Raw genomic sequence first — 27493 nt, 5'->3', positions numbered from 1 at the left:
GTTTAAAATGAGTCTTCAAATTGCTAAGAAGTCGGCATCGAACCCCGATCATCGAAGGCACAAACTCACCTATGAAATTCTATTATGCATCCATACCAACCATAGAAAATTGACAGCTGTTTGATAGCCAGACGGAGCTCTATCTCTTGAACCTCCTTCTGTGGGAACCACACGGAGTACATACTGAATGATTATGATTGTACAGCCCCCCCCCCCCCCCCCGAAAAAAAAGTCTACCTCATATAGCATTGTTTACTGCTTTATGACGGCCGATCTGTATTTCTGCATTAAAAAATGGTCTGCACACATTAACATGCGCGCGCACACACACAATACACAAGAGAACATTATCGTTATGTCTTCATATTGATATTTCTCTGCATGTCTGTATAAAATCATAATGCATGTAGATCTACATGACTAACACCGAGTCCTTGGAGGGGGGGGGGAACATGGTTCGATTACAATCATAATACATGTAAAATAATTATTATGCGTACACGTAAAATGTAAAACGTAATGTTTCCTGTTTCAATTCATTTAGCTGGAATACCTTCCGAGAAGAATAACTAAATTGGTCGATTGTTAACATCCATATTATTCTCTCTCTGCCCCCCCCCCCTCTCTCTCTCTCTCTCATTTCTTAATTCTCAATAGATACTAAAATTCAAGAAATTAATTAGAAGACACATTATTTTTCCAAAAAAAAACAACAACAAACAAACAGATTATACCATCACACATAGGTTTATTAATCTTAACACAGATAAGAAAAAAAATCAATTTCCGTAAAAATAGCACGGCTCCATCAGTTATATGAACTTTTCCCTTATCTTTTAAACATCTCTCTTGATATAAGTGTGTTCCTTAATTCTTTTTTTATTATATTCTTCTTTTACTTGTTTTTTTTCTGCTTCTCTTCCTTCATTCCTTCCTCCTCCTCCTTCTCCTCCTTCTCTTCTCCTTCTTGTCCACGTTTATTTTCCTCTTATATCTTCTCCACTTGTATTTTTATGACCACCGGCCCTTTTCTCGCTGATTACACGTCATGTGTGTTTTGATGCGGTGTTGTCAGTGTTCTGTGGTATGGCGAATTACATAGCTCTACTGAATAGTTGCCCCCAAAGGGTAAATTTTCCTAGATAATTAACCATATATCTGACAAATGAAAACATTGTATCATTACGCATATTTCTTCTAATATTGATTGCACATACCAGCTATAATGATCTGCTATTTTTAACGAAAAAAATGTCTTTTATCAACACATATTATATACACGATGAAGTAGAAAACAGTGTGGATGTATTATAATTATCATTATGCTCCTCCTTCTTTTTCTCTTCTTCTTTTCCTCCTGATTATCATTATTATCATCATTTTTCACGCATATTCATATATTTATATACACGTATCAAAATATATCATACATATAGATGTCTCGAGAAACAAAAATACTAAGATCATATATTTCTTGTTGTCAATGACACTGATTTAGAGAAGGATCACTACTTACTATTCTCTTCATGGTGAAATAAATTGCGTCCTTAAAATGATGTTTTCGTCATGTTCGTGGGCTCATAACGAAATGCACACTTGCGCAATGATGTAAAGTTGTCTTGTCCCATACATACTTCTTTGTTACTGACATTGATGTATGAAGCTTCATGAACACTTTCGCTTTCAAACCGAACGATACATTGCTCCTGAAGATAAACTATTTTCATATCAATCACAAGGTGTAAAAAACGAAGATATGAAATTATTTTTGATTAGGTGGCATCCAACGCTTCGCCACACTGGATACTTTTGTCTGCTGTCCTCTTTGTTATGTAAACCTCTGCTTGTTTTCCCTGGTCAGTCTGCAATGAACATGAAATAATCACAATGACAATAATGAAAATGAGAATAACAGTGGCAATGCTAATAATAATAATAATACAAAATAACAATCAATACAATGATTGAAATAAGAAAAATACTGAGGAGATTAATTATTGCCATAATTTTTTTATATAAAAAAAAAACAAACAAACAACCGTCTGTTTGTCTCCTGCCGCTTTGACGCAGCCAAGCTTACTGCATTTCAGGATCATCCATGACCATCACGATGGTCTAATAAATACTTATGAGACAGAGCAAAATGTTTCGGAAATATGAAATTATAAAGTGTTTTAAACCAGGAATGCTGAACCCCCCCCCCCCCCCCCCAAAAAAAAAAAAAAAAAAAAATATATATATATATATATATATGAAGAGTTTGTTTGCAAAAACCGATAAGTCCATTTTCGAAGATTTTGAAGTATGGTCTCTGTCATAAAGAACAAAATAATACCTTTTAAATGATATATTGGTCACTACATATAAAGTTATCTTTTTAAAGTTATGGTCAAAAGAAGCAAAAATTTTCTTATTATTCTCTATATTTTTCTTGACCTTTAATCGCAAATATCTCCATTTGACAAATATGGACTTATCGGTTTTTGCAAACAAACTCTTCATATATATATATATATAATATATATATTATATATATAAATAAAATAAAATGTGCCAATGTTTATATCAAGGTGAATGTGCTTCTTTCAGATGAGGGTGTTATAATGTAAAACATAACATAACAGAGGCCATTCATTTCAGATTTTTATACGTATGCCGATTGTCACCAAACTCAAAATAGGAGCATTTGCGACCACGTAGACTGAGTGCATGTTGTTACCATGGTGTCAGAGTTAACTTCTCTGTAGGGTTTGGCCTACTCCTTTGTAGGAGAACTTATTCCAACCCCAACATTCCAGAAGTAGCCACGACACGAAATTACTAGTCTATCGGGTGTATTATTTTGCTTGTCATTCGCTTGATATTTCATTCATAAAAAGGGTAGTTGACTAATTGCCAGATTGAGAAAAGTTACAAAAACTCACTGCCATTGATTTCATGGATTCGTCTTCCTTCTTCGCCGGCTTCTTCCAATACCTCCGCCAGACGAGAAAGCTGGCAATCCCGACCAGGATCCCGCCACCGACGGAAATGAGCAGGACAATGACGGCGAGCACGACGTAAGAGCTGATTTGGACGTAGTTGCGGTACAGTCTGCTGTACTCCTCGGGTAACTCCGCCGACTGCATGCGTGGAGTGAGTGAGTCAATGGGAAACTTTTGTCTACGTCTTAGGAGTATCATGTGCATTCTCGCAAGGGGTCTTTTCGGCTAGAGGAGGTTTCTGTCCTTTTTTTTTTCACAAAAGAGTTTGTGTGAGAAAGTGCCCCGCTGAGTTGCATCATTGTCGCTTTCTCACTGCACTTTTTAGCAACCATTGTAAAATGCAAACTTGATATGGAAAATATAATAGATAGGAAGAAATTATGCATATCATCATATACCTGTTTTTTACATCACTTCATTTAAGCACTTCACTAATCATTAATATCCTTTCCTAGAATACTACTACGACAAATTGGATGTGTTGCGTAACGTAATCTTGAATTGTATCGGAGTGTGTATGAATTTCGTTCCAGATCAAAATAATGCCGATACCTGTCCAAGTGAAGATTTTTTTCGCTACAGATATTTAACGTACGGTCTGATCAGAAGAGATTGTTGTATCAATATTACTATAGATAAATATGAATATAGCAACATAGGCGTAATATGCATAATTCAAGAAATTTGCCGTATTTCTAAACTCTGCACGAATTGACCTGACTATAAGGATGTTCTTTCATTCTTTGTGACCGCATCCATGTCTTTCACACTTATTTATCTATTCTTATACCCAAATTTCCTGTTTGGTGTTCATTATTATATGCCTGCAACTGCGAAATATTTTCAGAACGTTTGATACAAAAAAATGAATTAAACTGAATTGAATTTACTCGTCTTTACTTTCGTGAGAGGATGCGGCACAGACGGGAATGAGGGGAATTTTCGGCACATCAAATGGAAGCAAAGTAATAATGATGGGCAATTTACCTCATTCAGCCAAACCAGCGGGAAGTACATCTCTCTCACGTTTGCTGCACCCCTGTGAAACAACATGAAAAAAGCAACAACAGCTTGACAATACATAATAATATAACATAAAAATACTGAAGAACTTGCAACAGGAGTTCAGGCTTCTACCAACCGGTAGAGATTTTCTGGCAGAACTTGATTTAATTTAAAAAAGGATTTGACATTGTAATCTATTAACAACACAATGCCCCGTGTTTCTCTGTCTTATGATTAAATAGCCCTAGCTTAAACACAACGAACAAGATTTAAAACTTTTACTTTTACCGGTTAAAACAAGCTGCTGGAAGGGAATATACGTAACAGAAAGGATTCGAATTCAGAATCTCCTTTTTAGCAGTCCAAATATTCACATACACTGTACGTAGTATAAGTGCTGATCGGCTGATGTGATGTCAGGAGAAATAAAGGCTGTTATCATTATCATTATCATCCTCATTATTCCTCTTCTTCTTCATCATCATCTTCTTCTTCTTCTTCTTCTTCTTCTTATTATTATTATTATTATTATTATTATTGTTATTATTATTTTTACACGTGTATTATTGTTATCATCATCATTATAGTTATCATCATTATCATCCGTATTATCAATTAATGTTGCTTTTGTTTGTTCGTTTGTTTGTTGCCGTTGGTTCGAAACATTACTGTAAACATGTTGCGATATTCCCCCTGTGTACAAGACTCACTCTATGAAGTCATAAGGTCCGACTTTCATGTTGACTTGTGCCCTCAAGTCTCCTCGAAAAGTTACGCCTGTCAACTAGAAAAGAAAAAAAAAAACACTACGAAATATTGAAGCACAGAAATTAGGGGGAAATAGGGCTTAATTTAGTGGGAGTGGGCAGTGGGATGTATTTTTTTTTCTTGAAGTATAGTTACGCCTTTCAACTAGAAAAAAAAAACCACGAAATATAATAATTAACATTTGAAGAAAGGAAGTCGGGGAAAATAAAAGGGCTTAATTTGGTGGGATATGGGCTGTGGGATGTACCTTGCTTTTTCTTAAAGTAAATCTTTAATCACCATGTGTTAAATCCGTTCATGATAATCACTCTATAATGGTTAGTATGACATTAATATAGATGACAATGATGATAACAAATGAAGGAGTATTAATGATTATGAAATAAAATTGACGATGATGACGATAATCATAATTCTATCGATATACATTTCGTTCCTGTTACTGTAAACCGTGCCAGACTATACTTTAGAACCACATAAATATATATATATATATATATATATATATATATATATATATATATATATATATTATGATGAAGTTTGGAAACGTATTGATGGGTTAGCCTCCTCTAGCAATTTGAAAGTAGATTTAGTAGAAGCCCTGCATGTATATCATAATAGTTACCGGGTCGATGTCAACTGCCAGCTCGTGTTCGTCTTTGTCAGGCTTCATGCCGATAACCGATTCGAACAGGCTTTCATCCCCGTACAGGAAATGCGGCGATGATAGGTACACTGGGGCCTCTATTGGTTCGAAATGCAAGATTATCGATATTTAGTATTCGACAAGTATAGGACTACAAATCCGTTTATACTTGTGTGTGGCTGAGGGGTGGGATGTTAAACAGGTTTTACGTATGGTTGATGTAAAACTGTGAAATTAAGGCAGCATGAATAAGTGTTCAATAGTCAAAACCATATTTTAAACATTCTACTACCTATCCATCATTTACATTTTTATTTTGCCTCCAAAATACATACTGCACAACAACACAATGACAGAAAACAGTATAAGGTGTGGGGTGAAATGTTTTGAAATCTGCGAGTTGCGCCGCAAACATCATTACACATGAGAGAATGTAGGCTTTCACATACTTCTTTGCAATAAAGATTAATGTGATGATTACATTGCCCGAGGAAGCTATCTATTGTATTTCACTGTCGAGGTACAGAAGAAGGACATTTATCAGACTTTTTACATATTTTACACTATCTTCCAGTGCCACTGCTTTACATACGGAAATAACATTCGCTGACATTGAGGAGGCCAGTAGGGGGGCAAGTTGTTTGGTTAGGGGTGCAGAAGTCGATATTGGGTGGGTAGATGGTGGCGTTGGCATACAGGTACTCGGGGGCACTGAAGTGGTACAGCCACGCCCCTCTGAAATTTCGGTACCCTTCATAGACCACAAAGCCGGACCTGTGTGTTGAAATACACGTGACATCAAAGTATTATAGTCAATTCTGACGGATGGATGACATTCAAAAAGTTCACAAAGCTCAGTTCTTGGTCGAATGTTTTCTTGCAATATTTATTACGTGATCAATATATATGTGATAATAATATGTACATTATCTATATAACGATATAACATTGCCGTGTTCATAATTTGGATGACAGAGTTGCTCAGTAGCTGCTGGATTATTCATCTGATAAACAATTATAAAGTTTGGCGTAAAACGTTGACATGAAAAGTCTGCAGATGATCGGAATGCCACTCTTTCTTTCTAATAAAAGTTTACTATAGTTTTCAAATGACATATTTACTGAGTGAAATATTTATTCTTAAGTTAACCTAATGTTGAAGTTTGTAACACTGATATAACGATATGAAGTATTGGATGCCAAACGCACCAAAATATTAAAATGTGGATTGCTCTGCTCATTATGACTCCATGCATCTAAAACAAAACACAATACATATACTTGTGCTCTTGCCATTTTGGAATCTTGGCGCAGTTGCCAAGTTTACCTTCAAGGAGCACTCTATTAACAATCTAAAGACGTTGCTTCTGTAAGCACAAACACAGCTGAACACGACAAGGGGCGGAGTAATGTTCTGCGAAACGTCATTACCTGCAGACGTATGTAGAAAAGACATAAACTTCCTCAGTCTTTTCGACGTATGGATGCATGATAGTACCATCTGAGTAGTGAAAAGGTATAGGCACGGAAACATGTCAAAAATCCTTTTTAATCTTTGGATGGCCTGTATTCTTTTTCTGTGTGCGATTTTTCTGGAAGAATGTAAGCCTACCGTGCCTACATCTTTGCTTCGTTTTTATTACGACATTAATGTTGACAAAACCTACATGAAAATTTGTTCTACATAATTGATTCCTCTATTCTATGAAATTTCGTCTTTTCTTCAACAGACAAAAACGTATATACATCGATTTCCAGATACCGGGTCAAGACCATTTTGAAATTCATTCTGTCATTCTCTTTCCAGATGGTATGAAGTAAGCTCGCCTCATGTCGTTTTTCCTCTCTGAACTTTTCAATGTGTATTACAAGGATGGCGTTTTGATTTTTCAATGACGAAAAGCTTCATATTGGAAAAAAACGTGATCGTTGAACGTTGCACTTTGCCGTCATAAAAAATCACGCTAAAGCTGTCCAAAGTAATATCACTATCGTACCCTCTTTATCGTTATTTCAGAAATTAAATCTTAAAATGCCATCAGAGTATCAACTATGCACCACATAATATACGCAAAGCTCACAGTCTGAGTGTAATAGGTTTGGCATGCAATCGGCTTATGAATTATTTAAAGCATGGGACAAACAATATTCGTTCCAAGGGAAACAAAATACTAGGACATCAGTGTAAAATCACACAAGGCAACATTCTTGCAAGAATACCCGGCCTATGGAGAACAATCTCATACAACTATAATCAAATGAAAGGAAGTAAAAGATTGAACATTTCTGAACTAATATCATTACGCCTTTCGGCCATACTTGCACTCATGCGCAAGATCACCCAACTGGTCGCTTTATATCTCTCACCAGTGCCATTGAGGGCGTTGGCAATGTCTGTAGTCCAGTAAGGCAGAAGTTTCTCTCTGTTCCACATATCCATTCTGTTCAGGTCCATAATGTTATCTTCTCCCGTGTATACCGTCCAAATTCCATCGTCTGAATTGTTGTACTGCACAGAGAAAAACAAAATCAAGGTCTGAAAATCACCAACTTTATGTTATGCACAGATAGTGATGAGGAGGAGGGGTCATCCGACGAGACCGTCACCCACGAGTCATAGGGCCCTCAAGTTGGACACTGAAAAAAAAGGTCCATGAGTCATACAGTCCACCAGTCATACAGTCCATGAGTTCGACACTAGACAAATAAGGCCCACGAGTTCAACACCAGGCAAACAAGGCCCACAATATGAAAAAAAAAAAAAGCCCACGAGTTCGACACTGAGTAAAATCGACCCGCGAGTTCGACATTACATCACGGGCCTTAATGTGTCTTTCTCGTGGGCCTTGTTTGCCTAATGTCGGCCTCAGGGGAATTATTTGCTTAGTGTCGAACTAATGGCTCTATGCCTCGTGGGCTGTATATTTCGTGGCCTGTATGACTCATGGAAAGTAGAACTCGTGGGCTGTATGATTCATGGGTGTCGAACTCGTGACGTGCACCGAGGAGGATGGTGGAACCACTTTTCTGCTAGTGGATCATAAAGTTCGTAAATCTGGCATTGAAATGGACCTGCACTTCGCCTGCGACCTGATGTCAATGAACACAAGAATAGATGAAAAATATGGCAAATCACTCATAAAGCTGGAAACTAATTGATAATGGTTCTGCATTACAAAAACCATTCCACATAGTTTAAAATCTAAGTCAACAGAGACACGAGCCATGGTTGGGAAGGAACTGTATACAAATACAGCCGACAGTGTGACTCAACCGTCAACGCAGGGTTTTTGCATCATTATGCATAAAGTAAGGCAAACCATTAATGAAAGAAACTCTTAAAAAGTGTTGACACGTCTTGAACGCAAAATGCCGACTGTCAAAATTTCTTCTTCTTCTCCTTTTTTGTTTTTGTCTGGACATTTGATTATACGCGGTCTCTATATAAACGCACATACATAAAAAAACAACAACCAAGAGGCCCTTGGACGGGACAATGAGCATTAAAAAAAAAAAAAAAAAAAAAAAAAAAAAAACTTTCGAAGGGCACCACTGTGTCTGAGAGCAGACTCGAACCATGGACCTCATGAATGAGACTCATGGTCATAATACTGACTTTCTGGCATGGAGCACTGGTGAGAACAGCAGACTTACAGTCATCAGGACACCGAAATTTGTGGATGGCACCCTCTCCTCGCCGAGGATATCCTGGGCGAGCTCAAGGTACTTGTCGGGGTAGCCCCACACAAAGCCGCCCACAGGGATTTCAATGATCAGCTCCGCCTCGGAGATGGCGTGGACGAGCTCCCAGATCCCCTGGACGGGATCCTTTTGGTTCCTCAACCAATAGGCAATTGTCTATCATGAGCACAGAGAGAGAGAGAGAGAGAGAGAGAAAAGGGGGGGGGGGGGTATAGAGAGAGAGAGTCACTTCATCATCCACCTGCATCACAATTATATAAAGTGATATACATTATGCTCGTATGGACACATACACATACACATACACACACACACACACACACACACACAAACACGCACACACACAAACACGCACACAAACAAAAAAAACAAACACAAACACGCACACACATTCACACACACTCTTTACCCCAATGACGTCATTCATTTTTTTTTTCATTTTATTCTAATGTATCGTATTACTGTGCAAATTAACAAAATTGTTTGATTTGGACACGATAAACAAAAGCACTTTACACACACACAGACACACAATCACACACACACGCACAAAGGTTTGGTTTAACTCACGTAAGGACTACGTTGAGCCTAAACTATTCCTCTAAAATATGTGTGAGAAGAAAGGTCACGCTAAATATCAGTTTGACCAACGACGGCATTCATGCTGGTCCCTTTACACTAAAGACAAAAATGTTCCACAGCATCACAATTCATGCTGTCCTCTCTGGTACAACTGGGCGCCTCGTTTGGGTAAATTGCTGGCACTTGCTACCTCTCCCTCTCACACTCGTCTAGACTGTCAATTATTATACAATTCCATTTTCCCCTCTCCCATCCACTCTCTGTGATTATTGCTTTCGGACGATTGAATATATTAAACGCTCCTCCTTCTAATGTCATCATTACCTCTAAAAACATCAATGATAAGCTGGGAATTAGAATCTGAGGAATGTACTCACGAAAACGGGACCGTTAATCGATACAAAGGTATCCGATTCTGGTCCGACTGACATTTCTCGATCGAAGACGAATGATTTCAGGTTCATGTAGCTCACTGTTCCATTGTCGTGATGGGTAATGTTCGTTTTCGGCCGATACTCTCTTCAAAAGGAACAGATATGGATGATGATTAATCATCTTACACCAGAGACATGAAAGGAGAGCAATAAATGATCCTCTTTCCTGCTCCTTTTCTCTTCTTTATTAATTCGCTTCGAAATCAACATTTGACCAGATAGATTTATAACATGTTTTATTTATTTCATAAATCTTATTGTTCCATTTGCTAAACATTTTCTCCTATACTGATGACAGTATTGGGGATTTCTAATGACATAATTTCAATGTTCTAATGGCAAGCAAAGTCAAAAGAAGTCGATCTGGGCCCCGTTTTATCAAAAGATAAAATCGATTTTAAATTTCCTTACCACACAGGCTGCCATAGACTTACAGTTGAAATCAACTATATAATCAATTTTAACTCTTCATAAAACAGGGCCCTGGAGTAGAGTGAACTTAATTTAAATCTTGTCAAATCAAATCATGCGAATTATGATTCCCTATCTATATATATAAAAGTCTCGAACTACTGCTGCTGCTGCTGCTGCTGCTGCTGCTGCTGCTGCTGCTCGCACTTGCTCGGTGCACTCAGGCGGAACGCCAAGGGCATTCATAGGTCATTGCATTGAAAAACTGCCTGTGTCATTCCCACTAGGCAGGAGGGATGATGCGTGTACACTCGTGCAAATGTGCACTTAGTTGACTCAATACATCACTATAGTTTATGTCAATTTTATGAAAAGAAATAATAAACTGTGAAGGTATAATGAAAAAATATTATGTTTCTGTGTATTTTATTCATAAATCATCTTCATTTCAACATATCTGTAATCACATCTTACCCACTTGCCAATCGACGTGTCCATAGTGTCCTCGAGCCTCCGAGATAGCGCTGGGACATTCCATTCAATGACGGGGTTTTTATTTTGCAACGTTATCAACTAACTCTCATGTAAGCAAGTTCTTGCTATGGCTAATCTATTCTATAATGTATCATAATCTATCTATGCTTAGATAGCCTAATTCAATTTTGCAAAGACATAGAAAAAGATTTGTTTTACAATCGTGATACGTTCAACTACTCATTTACCCTATGCTGGAATCCGCATGTCTTCTCCGCACGTGTTATCGCTATCGCTCAAACTTCGATCGCGATGGCTTGTATGTAGGGGAAGCATGGGGCTGAAAAAACATGCAGCACGTGGCATATGGTACAAACAAATCGGACGTAAGAAGTCGTACATTCAAGAGCTAAAACAGACAAATAGCGAAATCAATGTCCACTGAAAAGGTCTTGACACTGTATGTTCCAAAATCATGTTTGGCTTAGTTTTGAGAGAATTTTCAAGGTTTTCCTCGCTCGAGATCAGGAATGAGATAGCTGAACTACGTACTCATACAACGTGTACTGTAACATGTGCAATGTGACTGCTGCATGCATCGAGTGCGACAAGAACGCTAGGAATGCACCAGCTACGCGGTGTGCTGCAAATTCTTGGGGCGAAATTAGACTTCATTGTTCAGCCCGTCTAGTATTTATATTTTCATAATAATTCTAATTCTTCATAAAATCACGATTAAAATACCTGATATATTCGTTATATATTTTAGAAGCGTAATATGAAATATTTGGGGGGGGGGGGTTTCAGTCCGAGAGAAAAAGACTTTTGAATAAAAAAGTAATAATAAACAAATATTCTTAATTCAAGTCTAAATTCCATGCGCATTCTTGCAGTTCCCCGCAGTTGCCCATGGATACGATGCATTGTAATCAACTGTTTACAGAAGGCGTTTTCACATCAGCCCGATAAAAATCCAAGCTCGAGATATTTTTTTTTTATTCCCCAAGTCAGAAAATAGCGCGCTATTTCGAAACATCGGGCTGATGTGAAAACGCCTAGAGTCGTACCTACCCTACTGCTCCTGTTAGATTGTAATTGAAAGCGATTGTGATTTTATCGGTGGTGTTTATAGTTTTATAACCCTAGCCAATAAACAAAGACAAATTCAAACATCAAATGGTGTGACAGTTTTAGTCAGAATTCCCTATCGATATCACTTGTTGCCACGATAGTTTTCAGATTTCACTTGCTTCATTGTCGAAGCTGTTGGACGTTTGAAAGAACTGCTTCACAAGAAATTACCTTTGATTTATCATTCATTTTCACAAATAAGAATTTTTATCACTTACATATTTCTTTTATCAGTTTAATGTCATAATATTTCATGATGGTATGTGTTCTGTCTTTACATGGCAAGATGGGATTTTTTTTTCCATCCAGGGTCAAAGAAGAAAGTGACAGCAAGGAAACAAAAAGGATAGGGAGGAAATGAAGAGGATAGAATGAAATACCTGCTCAGCACGCTCTTTTTTTATTGATTTAACACAATGGTGAACGCAGTACATCAGATTATAAGTACAATTCTAAATAATTTATTAGTTGAAAAATTAGCACAGAAAACGGGATTTCATCAAGTTCTAAATGAAAACTAAATAAATTAGCATCGCCATTTAGATCTAATATTCACTACAGAATAGACCTAATGCAAACTTATTGTCAAGCTTTTGGCTGAGTTTCTTTAGAGACAAAAATTTTGGTAGCACTAAATCCGAGTGAACAAGCAAAATGAAAAAAAAAAGATAAAATGCAGGTCTCTAGACCATTCCTGTCTGTGCACGAGCGAGCATCAGCACCGTTTCAGTGTCACTCCCGTCATCGGCATAGGCTACTCGTGTCATGTCGTACTCGCCAGTTGTCGCCATCAACGTCATGCTCATGGTCACACGAAATAAATTGCATCATAAGGGTTCGTACATCAACATCACCAGAATCATGGACATTATCATCATCACTATCATCACTACCATCTCAACCACAGCAAATCCCTGAATATCACTCCCATCATCATCATACTCTTCACTCTCACAAAACACATCAGCAAACGAGACCTAGCTAGACATTAGTTATACACAAAAATGAAACGGAGGTGGAAAACAAGTAATTAATACACGAAGACTATCGACAGTGGTATTTTACCGTAGAAAAAAATACACAGAACATCTTGCACCGGAAAAAAAAAAATCCGAGGTAAAAAACTACGATGAGGAAAACTAGGGTGAAAACCCGATGCCTGGAAGACGAACGATGAAAACACTTTACGGTAAAAATGCTAACTCGAAAACAAACGAGTAGGTACCATACAAAGAACGATGTTCTCGCACACACGTAGATAATCTACATCGTGTTCAATCAAAAACTCAACAAACACTCGAACAAAAACTCACCTCTAAATTGTTGCAAACGAGATAATCACTTAAAATAATGAACAAAACACTCTCAGAAGTACGATTGTACTCTGAGAATAAAAGATATAGAATGATACGAAAGCAAAAGAGAAAAAAGAGGGAGAAATGGACGGGAAACCTAGAGAAGTTACGCAACACTCACTAACGTAGATGGAATTCGACACACACAGCTAGGTACATGTACTATACTTAGGTAATATAATCAGATATCCACGCACTCTCTGAGGAGATCGATCGATATCACGATACCGCGCGTAAGAAATCACTGCAGTTGCTGGGGCAACAAAGATACATGCGCGCTGTAAACATGAATATTGATTACTTTCTCAGCAGGCTCGAACCCCTGGTAGGTGTTTTGGCCAATAAGAGACATTCTAAAATACATGTACATTTCTTTGCTTGTAATAATTTTTCTGAGTCCATGAAGGATCTCTGTGATTGGCTAAAATTATTCTACAGCTCCTTGGCTAAGTCTGAGGCACAGATATAAATAGGTAGATTGATCAAGCCCATTCACAACCCACGCGTAGCTTTATAGCCAGTTGCGCGCACATTACATGCCGCCATTTTGATTAGTCTTTTGTTACGTCACGGCTTGCGATGAACAGCGCGGGGTAAAAAAGAAAAAAAAAAGTCAGCGTAGGCCTGCGCTATGCTGCAACTCTGCCAACTCTGTTTTGCGCACGCAAGCCGTGACGTAACAAAAGACTAACCAAAATGGCGGAGATCGCGTGCGCTGGCTATGCTTTCAGAGCCCACTTGATCATTCTACCTATATAGTTCTGTGGTCTGAGGTCGTAGGACGCCCTCTTTTGGTCATAAGTAATGCACCCCACTCTGGATGTTTCAGATTTTCGCGAAAAACTGTTCGCAGTCAGTCCGCAGCACCCGATAATTCGCTCGTATTTATTCAACTCGTATGCACGCCCGCTCTAGGCTTGCATGCGTAATGAGCTGCGTAAGGGGGATTTTGTCCTTGGGCTTTCGGCAACAAAAATACACCTCATGTTCACAAATCTGGTATCAAATTCAAGGAAAATATGTAAACTATCATCACATGTTACTCAAATTATTGTAAATGAAAAATATCATAGCGTAATTTGAGCTTGAAAAATGATGAAATAAGTAATTCGTGCAGTACACGTTCAAGACGTCAAAAAATATCAAATTCACCTTGCGTCTCAATGAAAATGCTTTATTTTGTAGTCCATCTCCTAATCTTTGTCTCCATGTAAATGTCTTGACAATTTGTTGCTTAATCCGGTCAGGAACCAGTAAAATATTCATCGATGTCAGTGCTGATCAGCTTGAAACCGTGCAATCTCAAGAGTAAACTCTCTCATTGGACAGCGCTTGCATTCAGCGCTTGCATTACGTCATTACGCTGCTACATAACGGTTTCATGCCACTTGCGGTTTCTTGGCACGCGTGTAGTTCAAGCGCTGAATGCAAGCACTGTCCAATGAGAGAGCTCTTTCGCGCCACTGTACACTTTGTGTGGAGCATACTTCCGGCTTAGGAGTGAATTTTACAGACATTTCAAAACGGAAAAACTAGTATAAATCATGCTTGCGTCTCCTTAACTCCAATATATGATAAGCATCTAAGTTTCCTCTCTACCAAAAAGCCAAAATCAGAAACAACAGATTTTTAATCCGGTCAGGAACCAAAAAAGAACTTTAGACGACAAAATCTTCCGTGAAAAGCAGGTAAAATTTACGCAAATTCAACTGATTATATAGTCATGATAAGATCTGATGTTACACGCAAATTTAGTATCAAAATAAAGATCAAAGTCTGGAGAACAATTTACCGTGACTTGTAGCCATGACGAATGTATGTACAAGTCGATACACTGTGAAAACCATAGCCCTATCAAAGTCTCGCAAAATCTCGCACGACGAGACAACTTTCGAACGCAAAGATCGTCAACGAGAGTGATGAATAAATCTTGCCGGATCGGCTCATTAGCATACGTGCTGCGGACTGACTGTTCGGTTTTCACCACAATTTGCTTGGTTGTGGTGGCCCTGCCAAGTTTCCAGCGTACTGAACACATTCCCGGTCATAAATTTTTGTTAAGTGTGCTCAAAACAATTTAAGCGGGGTGACGGTATTTGGGCCCCTGACGAGGTGCGGGCACCGGGCACCTCGCTATACTTGACAAGGGACTCCGAGGCGCGTAGCGCCGAGCCTAGCTGCCGAGGCGCGCGCGCAGCGCGCGCCGAGGCAGCTAGTTATACAATATCCGTATATACATTCTTGTACTTTTTCACATTGCTCAACAATATGAGTTAATAAATATATATTTTGTATCATGCATTACTTTTCGTTTGATGGAAATAAAGTAAAATTGAATTTAATTGAAAATTGAATACAAATATAATATGGTACAAGGAAAACAAACATGCCAGAAATATTGCTCTACCGTGGCAGTCATTACAGTCCTGTCTCCAAGGAGGGGGTTTTCCCCTCTTTCATTTCACCTGCATATGACAATCAATTCATGAGTCCCAGCTGTACCTGTAGCTGTAGGGTCCCAGCTCCTCGAGACGAGCGGGCCCTCCCTGGAGGAATTCCTCGGGATTGGTGAGGTTCCAGAACCAGAACTGCATGTAGATGGGCAAGGGGACGTCTCTCCACAGCGGGTACGCCATGGACTCGGGAACCAGGATTTCCTCCTTTAGGGGACGACAGGAGGAGGTAAGACTAAGTATATATATATATATATATATATATATATATATATATATATATATACTGTAGTAGTTTCATGGGAGTGAAATTCTAGGTTCAGTATTTTATATCATATTCAGATATTGGTACAACTTTGTAATCCAAAATCTTTCATACGTAAGTAATTAAGACATAATTTTGTAGAAATTGTGCATCAATTTTTCCTCAGAAAATGCAGTCGCAGATAATCATATCTATTGTTATCTGAAAAGCACATTTCACTGATATTTTTACTGAATCGTTCGTTATGTCCTTGAAAACAATAAAGGCGATTATCGATATGCAGTCGAAAACAGCATAAACAAATCCAACCTTTACATCAAACATCAGTATTGTCACGATTTTACTTTTAACGAAAGTATTTGTTGCTCTGTCAAATATCTTAAACCGTCATAAGTCAGAACACTTCGAGTGGACATATTATCTACAAGGCTCGTGGCCATTCCTTGTATACCTTTTCCAAGATTGTCCGGACGGTGAAATCAGACAACGGGATCAAGACGATACCAATGACTGTCATGATAGTTCCCACTACCGTCCATGACACCAGCTTCTTTGTTGACACTGCCATAGTCCTCCGTAGGTAGCGCCTGGATCATGCGATGCATAGACTGACAAAAACTACCTTATGTTTTTTATTTGAGGGTATAGTATCAGTACATTGGCGATGTCCGACAGTTTGTAAAACATGACAGTGTTACACGCAGCAAGTAAATACAGCGTTCATTATATTGCGACGTGATATCGACGATAGAATGAATGCAGACTATTTTGGAGAAAAAAAAAAACACACCAAACAATGATGCTCTACAACAATGTATCCGAAGGTGCTAGCGATCAAGACTCCAGTACAGAAAACAAACACTTGTCTCTGCTATGCCACCCATAATCAGAACACTGCCAGTTTCAGCACATGATTACTTATTGTAGTATACGGTTGTGTAGGTTGATAATCTGAATAGACGAATTTTGGTCCTTGTCCAAATGCAAGTTAACTGCTCAGAAGCTTTCGTTGCCGACTCATATTGTTGTCATTACTGATGCCACTGAAGTCATAACCAACACACTTCCTACATGAACATTTCTTCACACTGCACGTGCCAGCAAACAAATCTAAAAATCGAACTCCACATCGAGTGTCTCTGATGATACACTTTGTCAAATCATCAAGGCATTCCTGTCCATATCAGTTTTCTTTGTGTTGTTATTTACTCTATCCTGCTTCGGTAATCACAAATTCTGAGAGTCACAGGAGAGAATGATAGGCGTTAACCATCTCGCACACAGAAGTAACTCACTCTGCACTGTATCTATACGGTAAATCATGATGAATTCCTTCAAGTAGGCCTACTCTGCAGGATAGTGGTCCGACAGGCATGGCACAACAGCACTGGTCAAAGCTTGACTCTTGATTTCGAGACTGTAGTATAAAGGAGAAACGACACGGTAGATATGTAAGAGACGGTGGACAATCCCCCTCCCACTTCGAGTCTCTGCTTTTCGCTCTCTTTACTGTCCCAAAACTTCAAAGGGGGAATCTTTGCATCCCAGCGTCATGCATGTCTCCCTTATTGCTCAACGAACTTTAAGAATCTCCTTACACTGATATTAAGGCCACTCTTGAGTGCTCAGCAATTTGTGAGCATAGATAAGCAAACTTGCTAGTTGAGTTAATGACGCGATAACCACCGTCTTAAGTGTTAATCATCTTTAAGGAAAATCGTCCTTGTCCACCGGTGCTATCAAATCTACGATAAGTTGATTGTCTTGTTTGTGGTTCAAGCGAAATGGATGGGGTTAAAATAATGTAACGGTAGGTTAACTGGTAATAATAATGATGATAATGTAAATTGCCATGTTGCATACTCACTCGAAGAAAAGATTGACAGAAGAGACATCTACTAACTGCGACAAGATAATAAAGACAATGATAATAGCAATGATAATCAATGCGATAACAATCATAACGATAATAAGATTGTTGATACTTATTAATGACAAAATGTTCATTTATATAAATTACAGCTCCTTGCTGTGACACTCCTTGGTCCTTTAATCGTTCTCCTGTTTTGACACTTCATTACCTGTACATATCTTCTTTTAAAATCTCTGCATAACATGAGCGAATTCTCAAACATGATGCAGCCAACTATCAATGTGTGACCTGATTCACGGTAGACAAAGTGCATGTTCTGTTGCGCAAGTAAATTATTACAAAAGAGACACATTTTAACCGGACAGAGTGTAGCCAATCATTTTGTTGATTGCAACAAATATCAAGTCCTGTGCTGTTACTCTATTAAACTATCAGACACTGTCAACAACAGACTGATGAATACTTGATCGACTGAAATCAAATAGATACAAAGTCCATATCAATACTCTACCTGTATATCTCACACAAACTCAAGTTACATATACGCGGATTCTGTGTCGTCACAAAACGCACTTAAAGTAGTGTCTTTGATGCCAATATTCACATGCATCTTGTGTTTCGCTCATCACTTCACACAATTCTACTTCTATTTTGATACTGATAGTTACTTAACTCTGAAAATCGAACTCAATTCTGTCACTCGAAATCTCTTCTTTTTACACAGCCTTATACGTCCGGGGAAAAGGAAGATAATTGTCCCCGCCGAACGAGTTCGAGCAGGGGACTATGAAACGGGCTCCGTACGTGTGTGTGTCCGTGTGTCCGTCCGTGTGTCCGTGTGTGCGTCCGTGTGTGATCAAAATCTTCAATTTGCTACTTCTCTGTCATTTATGAGCCAATTTTGATTCTGTTTGCTTTATATGATAGCACTATGTGGGAGCTTTGAAATTTCTACACAGAATTTCAATTGTGACCTTTGACCTTGACCTTTGACCTATATTGTACATTTTGCTACAAAATGCTACTCCTTCGCCATTTCTAACCCGATTTCGATTCCGTTTGCTTTATGTGATGGCACTAGTTGAGGGCTTCAAAACTTCTACACAGAATTTTGACCTTTGACTTCTTTGACCTTTGACCTTGATTTTTTTACCTGTATTGTACATTTTGCTACAAAATGCTACTCCTTCGCCATTTCTAACCCGATTTCGATTCTGTTTGCTTTATGTGATGGCACTAGGTGAGGGCTTCAAAACTTCTACACAGAATTTTGACCTTTGACTTCTTTGACCTTTGACCTTGATTTTTGACCTATATTGTACAATGGCTACAAAATGCTACTCCTTCGCCATTTCTAACCCGATTTCGATTCCGTTTGCTTTATGTGATGGCAGCAGGTGAGGGCTTCAAAACTTCTACACAGAATTTTGACCTTTGATTTCTTTGACCTTTGACCTTGATTTGTGACCTGTATTGTACATTTTGCTACAAAATGCTACTTCCGGCGGGGACATATATTACGCACCGCGTAAATTCTACTTTTCCTTGTTATATTAGTGACAACATCTCAAACATCTCAACCAATGGAATATAAAAATGGCCTAATCGGGAGATTGTGGAGGAAACACCAGTATATCTCTTCATTTTCATTTTTGATAATAGCAGTCACTTTGTCTTGATGAAAGCCTACCTGCTTTCTGTCATATTTAACTCAAAGTCATCGAAAGAGGGAAATTTGACAAGAAAAAAGATGTACCTTGGTTGTTCTTTCTGAAGTTGAAGTTATGCGAATCGTTGCAATCAACATCTTAATAGTTCGAACAATGCCATTGGCAATAGCATAGCGTGTAGCACTTTGCGTGCATAAATCTCACCGCTTTGAAAGGGATGTGGAGAACATTATGACATCACAAACGAGACGCAGTCACCACAATTGCATGCGCATCTCATCTCTTGGCACTCGCGCGCACGCTAGTAGGCTTCTGCATGCGATTGGTCGAAAGGGATGTGGAGAAATTATGACATCACAAACGAGACACAGTCACCACAATGGTATGCGCATCTCATCTCTTGGCCCTCGCGCGCACGCGAGTAGGCTCCTGCCTTTGATTGGTCAAAAGTTTTTACGCATCCTCTTTGTGTGTGTGTGTGTGTGTGTGTTTGTGCGTCTCTTTCATACCTATGACCTACATTGCGTTACCATAGCACCATGGAGACCAACTCTAGCCGTACCTTTATATTACGGTGTTGTTTTATTTCTCTTTGGCATTTTATTTTTGCTTTCCTGTGTGGCTTTTCTCTGAGAGGTCTATTTCGGATTTCGCTACGAAATTTGATTTCTTGCGATTATTCTGAATATTCTCGGCAGGTAAGAAAGTCCATATCTGTTACACGTATCGTATGTAGTTGAGTATTGAGTAATCAAACATATAGAGCGTGAAAAGTGTCACAAGATGCTATATAGGTTATTAGTAAATGGTATACATAGACACATAAACAAGGCAGATTGTGTCTATCTGTGAAACAGAACCTCTTTGGGATCTTATTTGTGATACCCAGCTTGGAAATCTAAATGAATAGGATGACTTATATATCTATGACAAAGAATAACATCCGGTCCTACTTTAGAAATCATGATTATGACATTCAGTTGGGTGGAATGTATGCAGTATGCACACATTGACTGTCATTATTAGAGAGGGGGAAATGAAATTAAGCTATGATACATACGCGCTGTCACTGACTCTCCCAAAATTTCATACCATTTCCTAAAATGTTCAACAGTGACTAGATAATGAGTGGTGTTAAAACTTGTAGTCAATACAGCAATCAAGAATGAGGATGATTACGACATAATGAACATAAGACTTGATAGTGAAAATGGCGACATACTGGCAACACTATAGCAATAATCACAATGATAATGACCTCATCAAAGTGGACTGGAGTAAGATCAAATACAATCATAAAGAACTGAAAGACATGAAGTAAGATAGATATTGCAAGATAACATTTCCATTTCTCTTACTAGTATCCAAAGCGTGATATTGATCGCAGCCAAATATGCAAATTAGACGAGATTATGATGTCATCCCTTTATAGACATCCCAGATATATTCACTAACAAACACATAATGATAACAATGGGTTTGTGTGTGTGTGTGTGTGTGTGTGTGTGTGTGTGTAATTTAGCATCTGGAATATACCACCACTTGAAGTCGGTGCTACATCAAACGGGTTGTTATTATGAAATATTGATTTATACGAAAGTTCGGTTTTTTTTTAATCTATAATTCCACAGGAGGATATTGAGTGAGAAGTTGCTTACAGGTCAATAGGAGATGTGGGAAGTTATGGCATTAGCAGTTCATCTAATTTTCCTATGTAGTTGCACTGCTTGGTAGGAATGTGATTATGAAACTTAATAATCTCGGTCCTATCTTGATAAAGTTTTTTTTTTATTATTATTATTCTGTTTGGTTAGTTGTGTTGTCTTTTTTTTTTTTACAAAGTAGACAATTTGGAGTGGAGTTTAGTAATGTGAAGAGAGGAATGAAAGCGATACAAGTGTTTGAGTAAAAACATGCCAACATTACATTTCACGTTCACTGAATCTTTCCCCTTTTGTTACTCATGATTATTCTTGATACGTAGATTTATCATCCCACAAGCAAAGATTGGGTCTCTTTTTTTTTCACTCTTTCTTCGAAGGTTACATCGTCAAGTACCACAACATCCCAGTTGTCATTTGATATAAACCACTGACTGATTTTCATACATGGTATTATTACTGTCTACAGAATGATCACCGTCATATTTGGACTCTGCTGTTTGCACAAGTTGATCAGGTGGATTTCCGCCGACTCTCATGTCGACAGTCCGGATGATCACAGTGCAGCGCATCTTTCGGATAACCGAATCTGTCCCTCTGAGTCCTCCTCTAACGAGGTAAACTGTTTTCTCCATCCTACGCTTGTTTCAGATACACGTAGACTCTTTAATTAGTAAACGGCATGAAAATCATGTGGTCTGACAAATATGATTGACTCCACCCATATCACATATATGATACACATAAATCATTTTCGGAATCTGTTGATGTGTAGTATAGTATAGGGGTTTGTAAAAGATACTACTTTCATGCAAACGGTGGAGTCAATAATATGTAGTGATTTTTTTTTTTAAGTTTACCAACTGAAAGTCTAGGTGACCGAGTCATTGAAGGCGTTGGCGTTCCATGCCAAAGGATCCGGGTTCGACTCCCGGCGAAAACCGAATTTCTAACTTGTGCTCTTTTTCCAAAAAAGGAGGAGCATAAAGAGGAACTATAATTCCAAGCTACTCGCCATTTTCTCTTTCGTCATATCTCACACAATATATACATAACATGCCCAACAACAATTTGATCATTCCGTAAAACTGAACAATCACACAAAACCGATGTTGGTATAATCATATGCAGATAAAGAAACTTGTTTTCACTTTGTGCGTCTTGAACTTCCTTTTTTTGTTCGTTGTTGTTCAATGTTGTCAATCTACTGATTTTCCCCTTGCGTACATGGTTGGACTTTGATTATTTCATCTTTCATCTCACATTTTAGTTTTCTTTTGGTTTTTAATGTGCTTTCTTCTCAAGGTCGGGACAAGCCGCCAGCCGGCCGACTATCAGCCCACTGCTGGCCCTATACCTAGTCGGTAAGCGCATATTATCAAATCCAGCTTATTTTGTATTAATTTTCAAAAAAGAAAAGAAAACAGAACAAACAAAACGGTGTTTTTTTTTTCACTGCTTTCTTAAGATAATTCAACATGAAAAGCCAGCAACGGGCAGATCATGGCAGAAACCGTAGTATCAAGTTTCAGCATGAATTTTCAAAGCCTAAACAGTAAAACTAGCACATTACCCATCCTTTAAAGCAAACATGAAAAAGTATATTATATCAAGTTTAGCTGATATCCGACCTTTGTAACCAAAAACTAAATAGATTAATTTCTGATGTTTTGATATCCTCCCGTCTCCTTACATAGTTATTCAATAAACATAATATCTAAGTTTTTTTCTTAATAAAGCACCTAGTATCGCGCGCCTGCTGGGCTCTTCCACTTGCACCAGCACTCACTTCACTCACCTCATTCTCTGTATATATAGTGTCTATATAATTTTCGTTGTTGCGATGTGATGGCAGAATGTTACTGTTTTTTTTTTTTTTTTGCTTTTATTCTTTTCTTCTCCATTTACACTCCCAATACATGTACCATAATTCAGTCTGGTCATTTGATTCACTTTATCCCGATTGGTTCCCAGTTGACGTGTTATCTTATTCTTTTCTTTAATCTGCACACGTATATATCTCAGTTTTATATTCGGATGTACACACTGTATATTCTATTGTCTTGTTAACAAACAGAAATGACTGTATTTCATTTGTAATATAAATTTGATGCAGAAAATTCCTAATAAATTCATTTGAATTCATTGAAGAATAAAAACGTATTGAATGGTAAATAGATATGGAATCGTAATGACCACGGGAACGACCCACTCTTAACTTTAGTAGGGTCATTTTGTCTTGAATGAGACAATCTCATAAGGATATTTTGTCACATAAACAATACACTGAGTTCTCTTCTATTGTCACGGTCACTTGCAGAGCTGTATCTCGATTTTCGAATATAAGTCAGCATGGCCAACGGGAATGGCGAACTCGGAGGTGCATGTTGACTAGAACTCCCGTGTTACAGACGTACAACAGCGGGCGTTCTACAGCAGGCAACACTCTGTTCAGATCAGCCTCGGCTTCTATCATTACCAAACAATGCATGGGAGATCACCATATTGGGTAAGTCGCAATCTCTGTTATTCCTCCTCTCTCTGCTTGTTTGTCTGTCTGTCTGTCTGTATGTCTGTATGTCTCGAGCACTTGCGATTCTAACCTGAAAACTTGAATGTTTGCATTCATTTAAGAGGACCAGTCTTCGAGCAAAATTATTCCGTAATCGATATGACAGTCCCTGAAATTCATCATAGAGATATTTCCAGCCAGTTGCCATACATAATTCGCAGGAAGCTATACATCAGCCTTCTTCCTCGTTTATCATTATAAGTTGTTCTTTCAATCAGCAACTTGATTTCTTTTTGTTTCACCCCAAAAGTTTGAAGTAGCGTTTAAATACATAACCTAGAACAGCATGTAGGGCCTACATGTAGCTATACCTCGACCAAGAAACCAGTAGGAAGCGGTCGACGGACAAAAACTACCCGTTACTTTTCAAACTAAATTAACGTTTCAGAAATGAATGAACTCAATCTTCAAATGGTATTGCTTGTTTGTGCTGGATGATTTTAGTGTCGTCACAAAGTCAACTCCACTGAGTACAGGTTAAATTTGGCTAATTTTCTACTCATCGACAGCATGATGGTTTCTCCATTGTCATCGACGTCGAATGATCGACTTCGATCACCTAAAGCATCCTTTGTTGATGAGGAGAGTGCTGAAGAGATTTTCTACGACGCTCTGGACGTTCTCGCTAGTGATAGTTCTTACGATAACAACGCTCAGGTTGACGCCTCTAAAGACCACATCGACAACAAAAACGATAACGTCCACAGCGTCGGTAAAGATGACGAGGCCGTCGATGATATCAAGATCGAGAGCATGGCCGATCTCGCACCGTGGGACGAGGCGAACAAGATTGATAAGCGCTACGTTGGCAAAGGCTGCTTCGCGAAGGTCAGCATTTACAGGTAGGCCTACATCTTGGAATGATTTTTTTTTGATAAAAAATCAATTCAATTCATGCCTTTAAGTAAAAACCAAAACATTTACATAACAACAAATTCTTATACTTTTTGTCAGCGTTGTTGTTGTTTTAAAGAAAGAAATAAGAGAGTCTAAAATTGTCTGAAATTAGTTTTCATGCAGAACTGGAAGGTACACCTGTTCGTAAAGTAAATTCTAGGTTTTCTGTGACCGTATCATAGTATTAATAGACCTATTCGGTTTTAAAACACTGTATTAGTAATTTGTGTCTGCTGCCATAACGTGGGTATGGGTTAGCAACGAGTCAGGTGCAGTGCTATGTCAGTGCATTTAAAAAAAAAAAATGTTAAGCATATTGAAGCCCCCTTGTTATGGCCGTAATAACCATAAAACAGCACCCAAAACGAATTGATTACGTCTATAGATATATATCACCTTTTGTTGGATACATTTATTTATTCAAAATTAATATCAGGCATAGGAAGACCATGAAACCCGTGGCGATCAAGGAGTTCTTCTCGTCCAATTCCAACGTGAGCCACCGACGTGAAAGGTTCATCATACGGGAGGCCAACGAGCTGAGGACCATGAGTGGTTCCGAGTTCTTCCCCCGCTTCTACGGTCTCGTCCGCTGCAGCCCTCGTAGGCTGATAATCGCCATGGAGTTCATCGGCGACGAGGCCACTGGCAAGACGCGCACGCTGTCCAGCGCGCTTACACACCGCACCGACATCGACAAAGGCGGCGTCGAAGCGTGGCTCGCCATAGCCACTGACATCGTCGACGGAATACACGAACTCCATGCAAGGAACAAACTTTTCAATGACTTAAAGGTACATGGCACACGGTTAGCGCTCATTGGATAGAAAGTTTAGCTCTACAAAACAAAATTAATACCAATTTTTTAACTGAGCTCCCCGATCTATTCAACTGCAAGATCTGTTATTTGGACTGATCAAACAAACAGAAAATCAAATTAAACAAATCAACAAGGATTTGACTTATCATTATTGAACATAAATTATGATACCATCATTTTGTTCGGGCATTATAGCTACAAACATTTGGTTCCTTCGAAACAGTCCAAACACCCTCAGCTATCGCCATGGGCGTGTTAGACTGTTCTAAAGGTACCTTGTATGCCCTCACTGATTTGTACTATTTTGTGTTCTTATATCCATCCAAATCACTCCTCCTGAATGTTCTCTTCTGCGCCCTTTCTTCAACCAGGCTGACAATGTGATGTTGTGCAAATGTGAGAGGCGTGGGAGATGGGCTGCGAAGATCGTCGACTTCGGGATGGTGTCCAATAGGAGCAAGCTGTTCGTGTTCACCGAGGAGGAAAGGGAACTCTATGCTACCCGGAAGGACTACTTCCACCTTGCACCGGAAATTGTTCTGGAGAGCGAATCGACGTCGCCAAGAAGCGACGTGTACTCCGTGGGAATGCTCCTCAGGTACATGGTCACGAGAAAGAAAGTGACGTGCCTAGACTACGTAGCAGTTCCCTGTTTGAATTCTAAACCTCACAGGAGGCCTAGCATCTACTACGTGAAGATGTTTGTTGATGTACTGCACAGAACGAAGGTAAAGGAAAGAGAAAATGAGGAATACACAAGGGGACACGGCTCTACTAGAGCTGCTATGTGAAAATGCTGCGTTACGGCTCCTATGTTTGACACTTCGGAGACAAGGGAGAAATGAAAGATGGAGTGAACACGGACATTAAGAAAAAGCGTAGCACTCTGAACCGAATATCGACCAGGCGGAAAGATGTTTTTCATCATTTTCTTCCATGAAAAAGAGAGATCGAGAGACAAGGAGAAAAGAAGGGGGAATATGAAGAGGATACCTCTATTCAGGAGACCGGATAAGCATGTCTTCCACGTGAAGATTCTGTTGACGATCCATACAGAACGGAGGCAAATCAAAAAGGCAGGGAGACTAAACGGAGGAAATGTGACGAAGCTTGATATTAATGGGACGATTGACGCCAACTGCAAGTATAGTTCCTCGAAGAAAACTATTCACATGCACTTAGACAGTCATGCACCTGCTGACAGAGAGGGGACCAAGTGCAGAAAATGGAAAACGCAAAGATAACAAAATACCAGTTGCTTGACACAGAAAGTTCCTTCTGCCTTCACCGATGATAAAACAAAATGGTCCTCTATTCATTGACTTGAATTGCCAACCATGACTGGTGTACTTATTTAGTTCATTGCCTAACAAAACAAAACAAAAAAAAAACAACAACTGTTAACTATCTGTCCTAAAATGTATGGGGAATGCAGAACCACGCATTTGATAGAAGTCGGACAAAAATTAGGGAAGTTATGAAATAGTGAAGTTTCGTTAATTACTGCAGAACAGTTCTCGTACAATTGATATGAATATGCAAATGAGTGAGCTGATGATGTCGGAGTCATCTTACGAGACCGACATCCACAAGTCCGATACGGCCCACGAGTTCGACATCTAAAAAAAAAAAAAAAAAAAAAAAAAGTCCATGAGTCATACAGCCCACGAGTAATACAGCTCATGAGTTCGACACTGGGTAAAGACGAACCACGAGTTCGACATTACATCATGGGGCTTAATGTGTCAGACCCATGGGCCTTATTTGCTTAGTGTCGAACTCATGGG

General features: G+C 38.8%; 1 protein-coding gene across 1 annotated transcript; it reads right to left on the bottom strand.

The window, feature by feature from the left end:
• Positions 1-1772: 1772 nt before the first annotated feature.
• Positions 1773-16781, bottom strand: LOC140235463 (lysosome membrane protein 2-like). Its single transcript, XM_072315490.1, has 12 exons — positions 16665-16781; positions 15998-16155; positions 10068-10209; positions 9061-9264; positions 7774-7915; positions 6838-6907; positions 5999-6180; positions 5386-5504; positions 4700-4773; positions 3972-4023; positions 2925-3122; positions 1773-1862 (listed from the first exon to the last, which is right to left on the bottom strand). The coding sequence occupies exons 1-12, from the start codon at positions 16779-16781 to the stop codon at positions 1773-1775; spliced, it is 1548 nt and encodes a 515-aa protein (XP_072171591.1).
• Between the last annotated feature and the right edge of the window lie 10712 nt (positions 16782-27493).

This window comes from Diadema setosum, chromosome 11 (genome assembly GCF_964275005.1).
Source record: "Diadema setosum chromosome 11, eeDiaSeto1, whole genome shotgun sequence".
Lineage (NCBI taxonomy): Eukaryota > Metazoa > Echinodermata > Echinoidea > Diadematoida > Diadematidae > Diadema > Diadema setosum.
This window is presented reverse-complemented; position numbering and strand designations above follow the sequence as displayed.

What these genes read in the sequence shown, in the direction of transcription:
- LOC140235463 (XM_072315490.1), bottom strand. Translation starts at nt 16,781, where the DNA reads ATGGCAGTGTCAACAAAGAAGCTGGTGTCATGGACGGTAGTGGGAACT. An exon ending in CTGGGACCCTACAGCTACAG is followed by an intron (nt 10,210 to 15,997) that starts GTACAGCTGGGA and finishes TTCCTTTTGAAG; the next exon opens with AGAGTATCGGCCGAAAACGA. An exon ending in CGATTAACGGTCCCGTTTTC is followed by an intron (nt 9,265 to 10,067) that starts GTGAGTACATTC and finishes TGCTCATGATAG; the next exon opens with ACAATTGCCTATTGGTTGAG.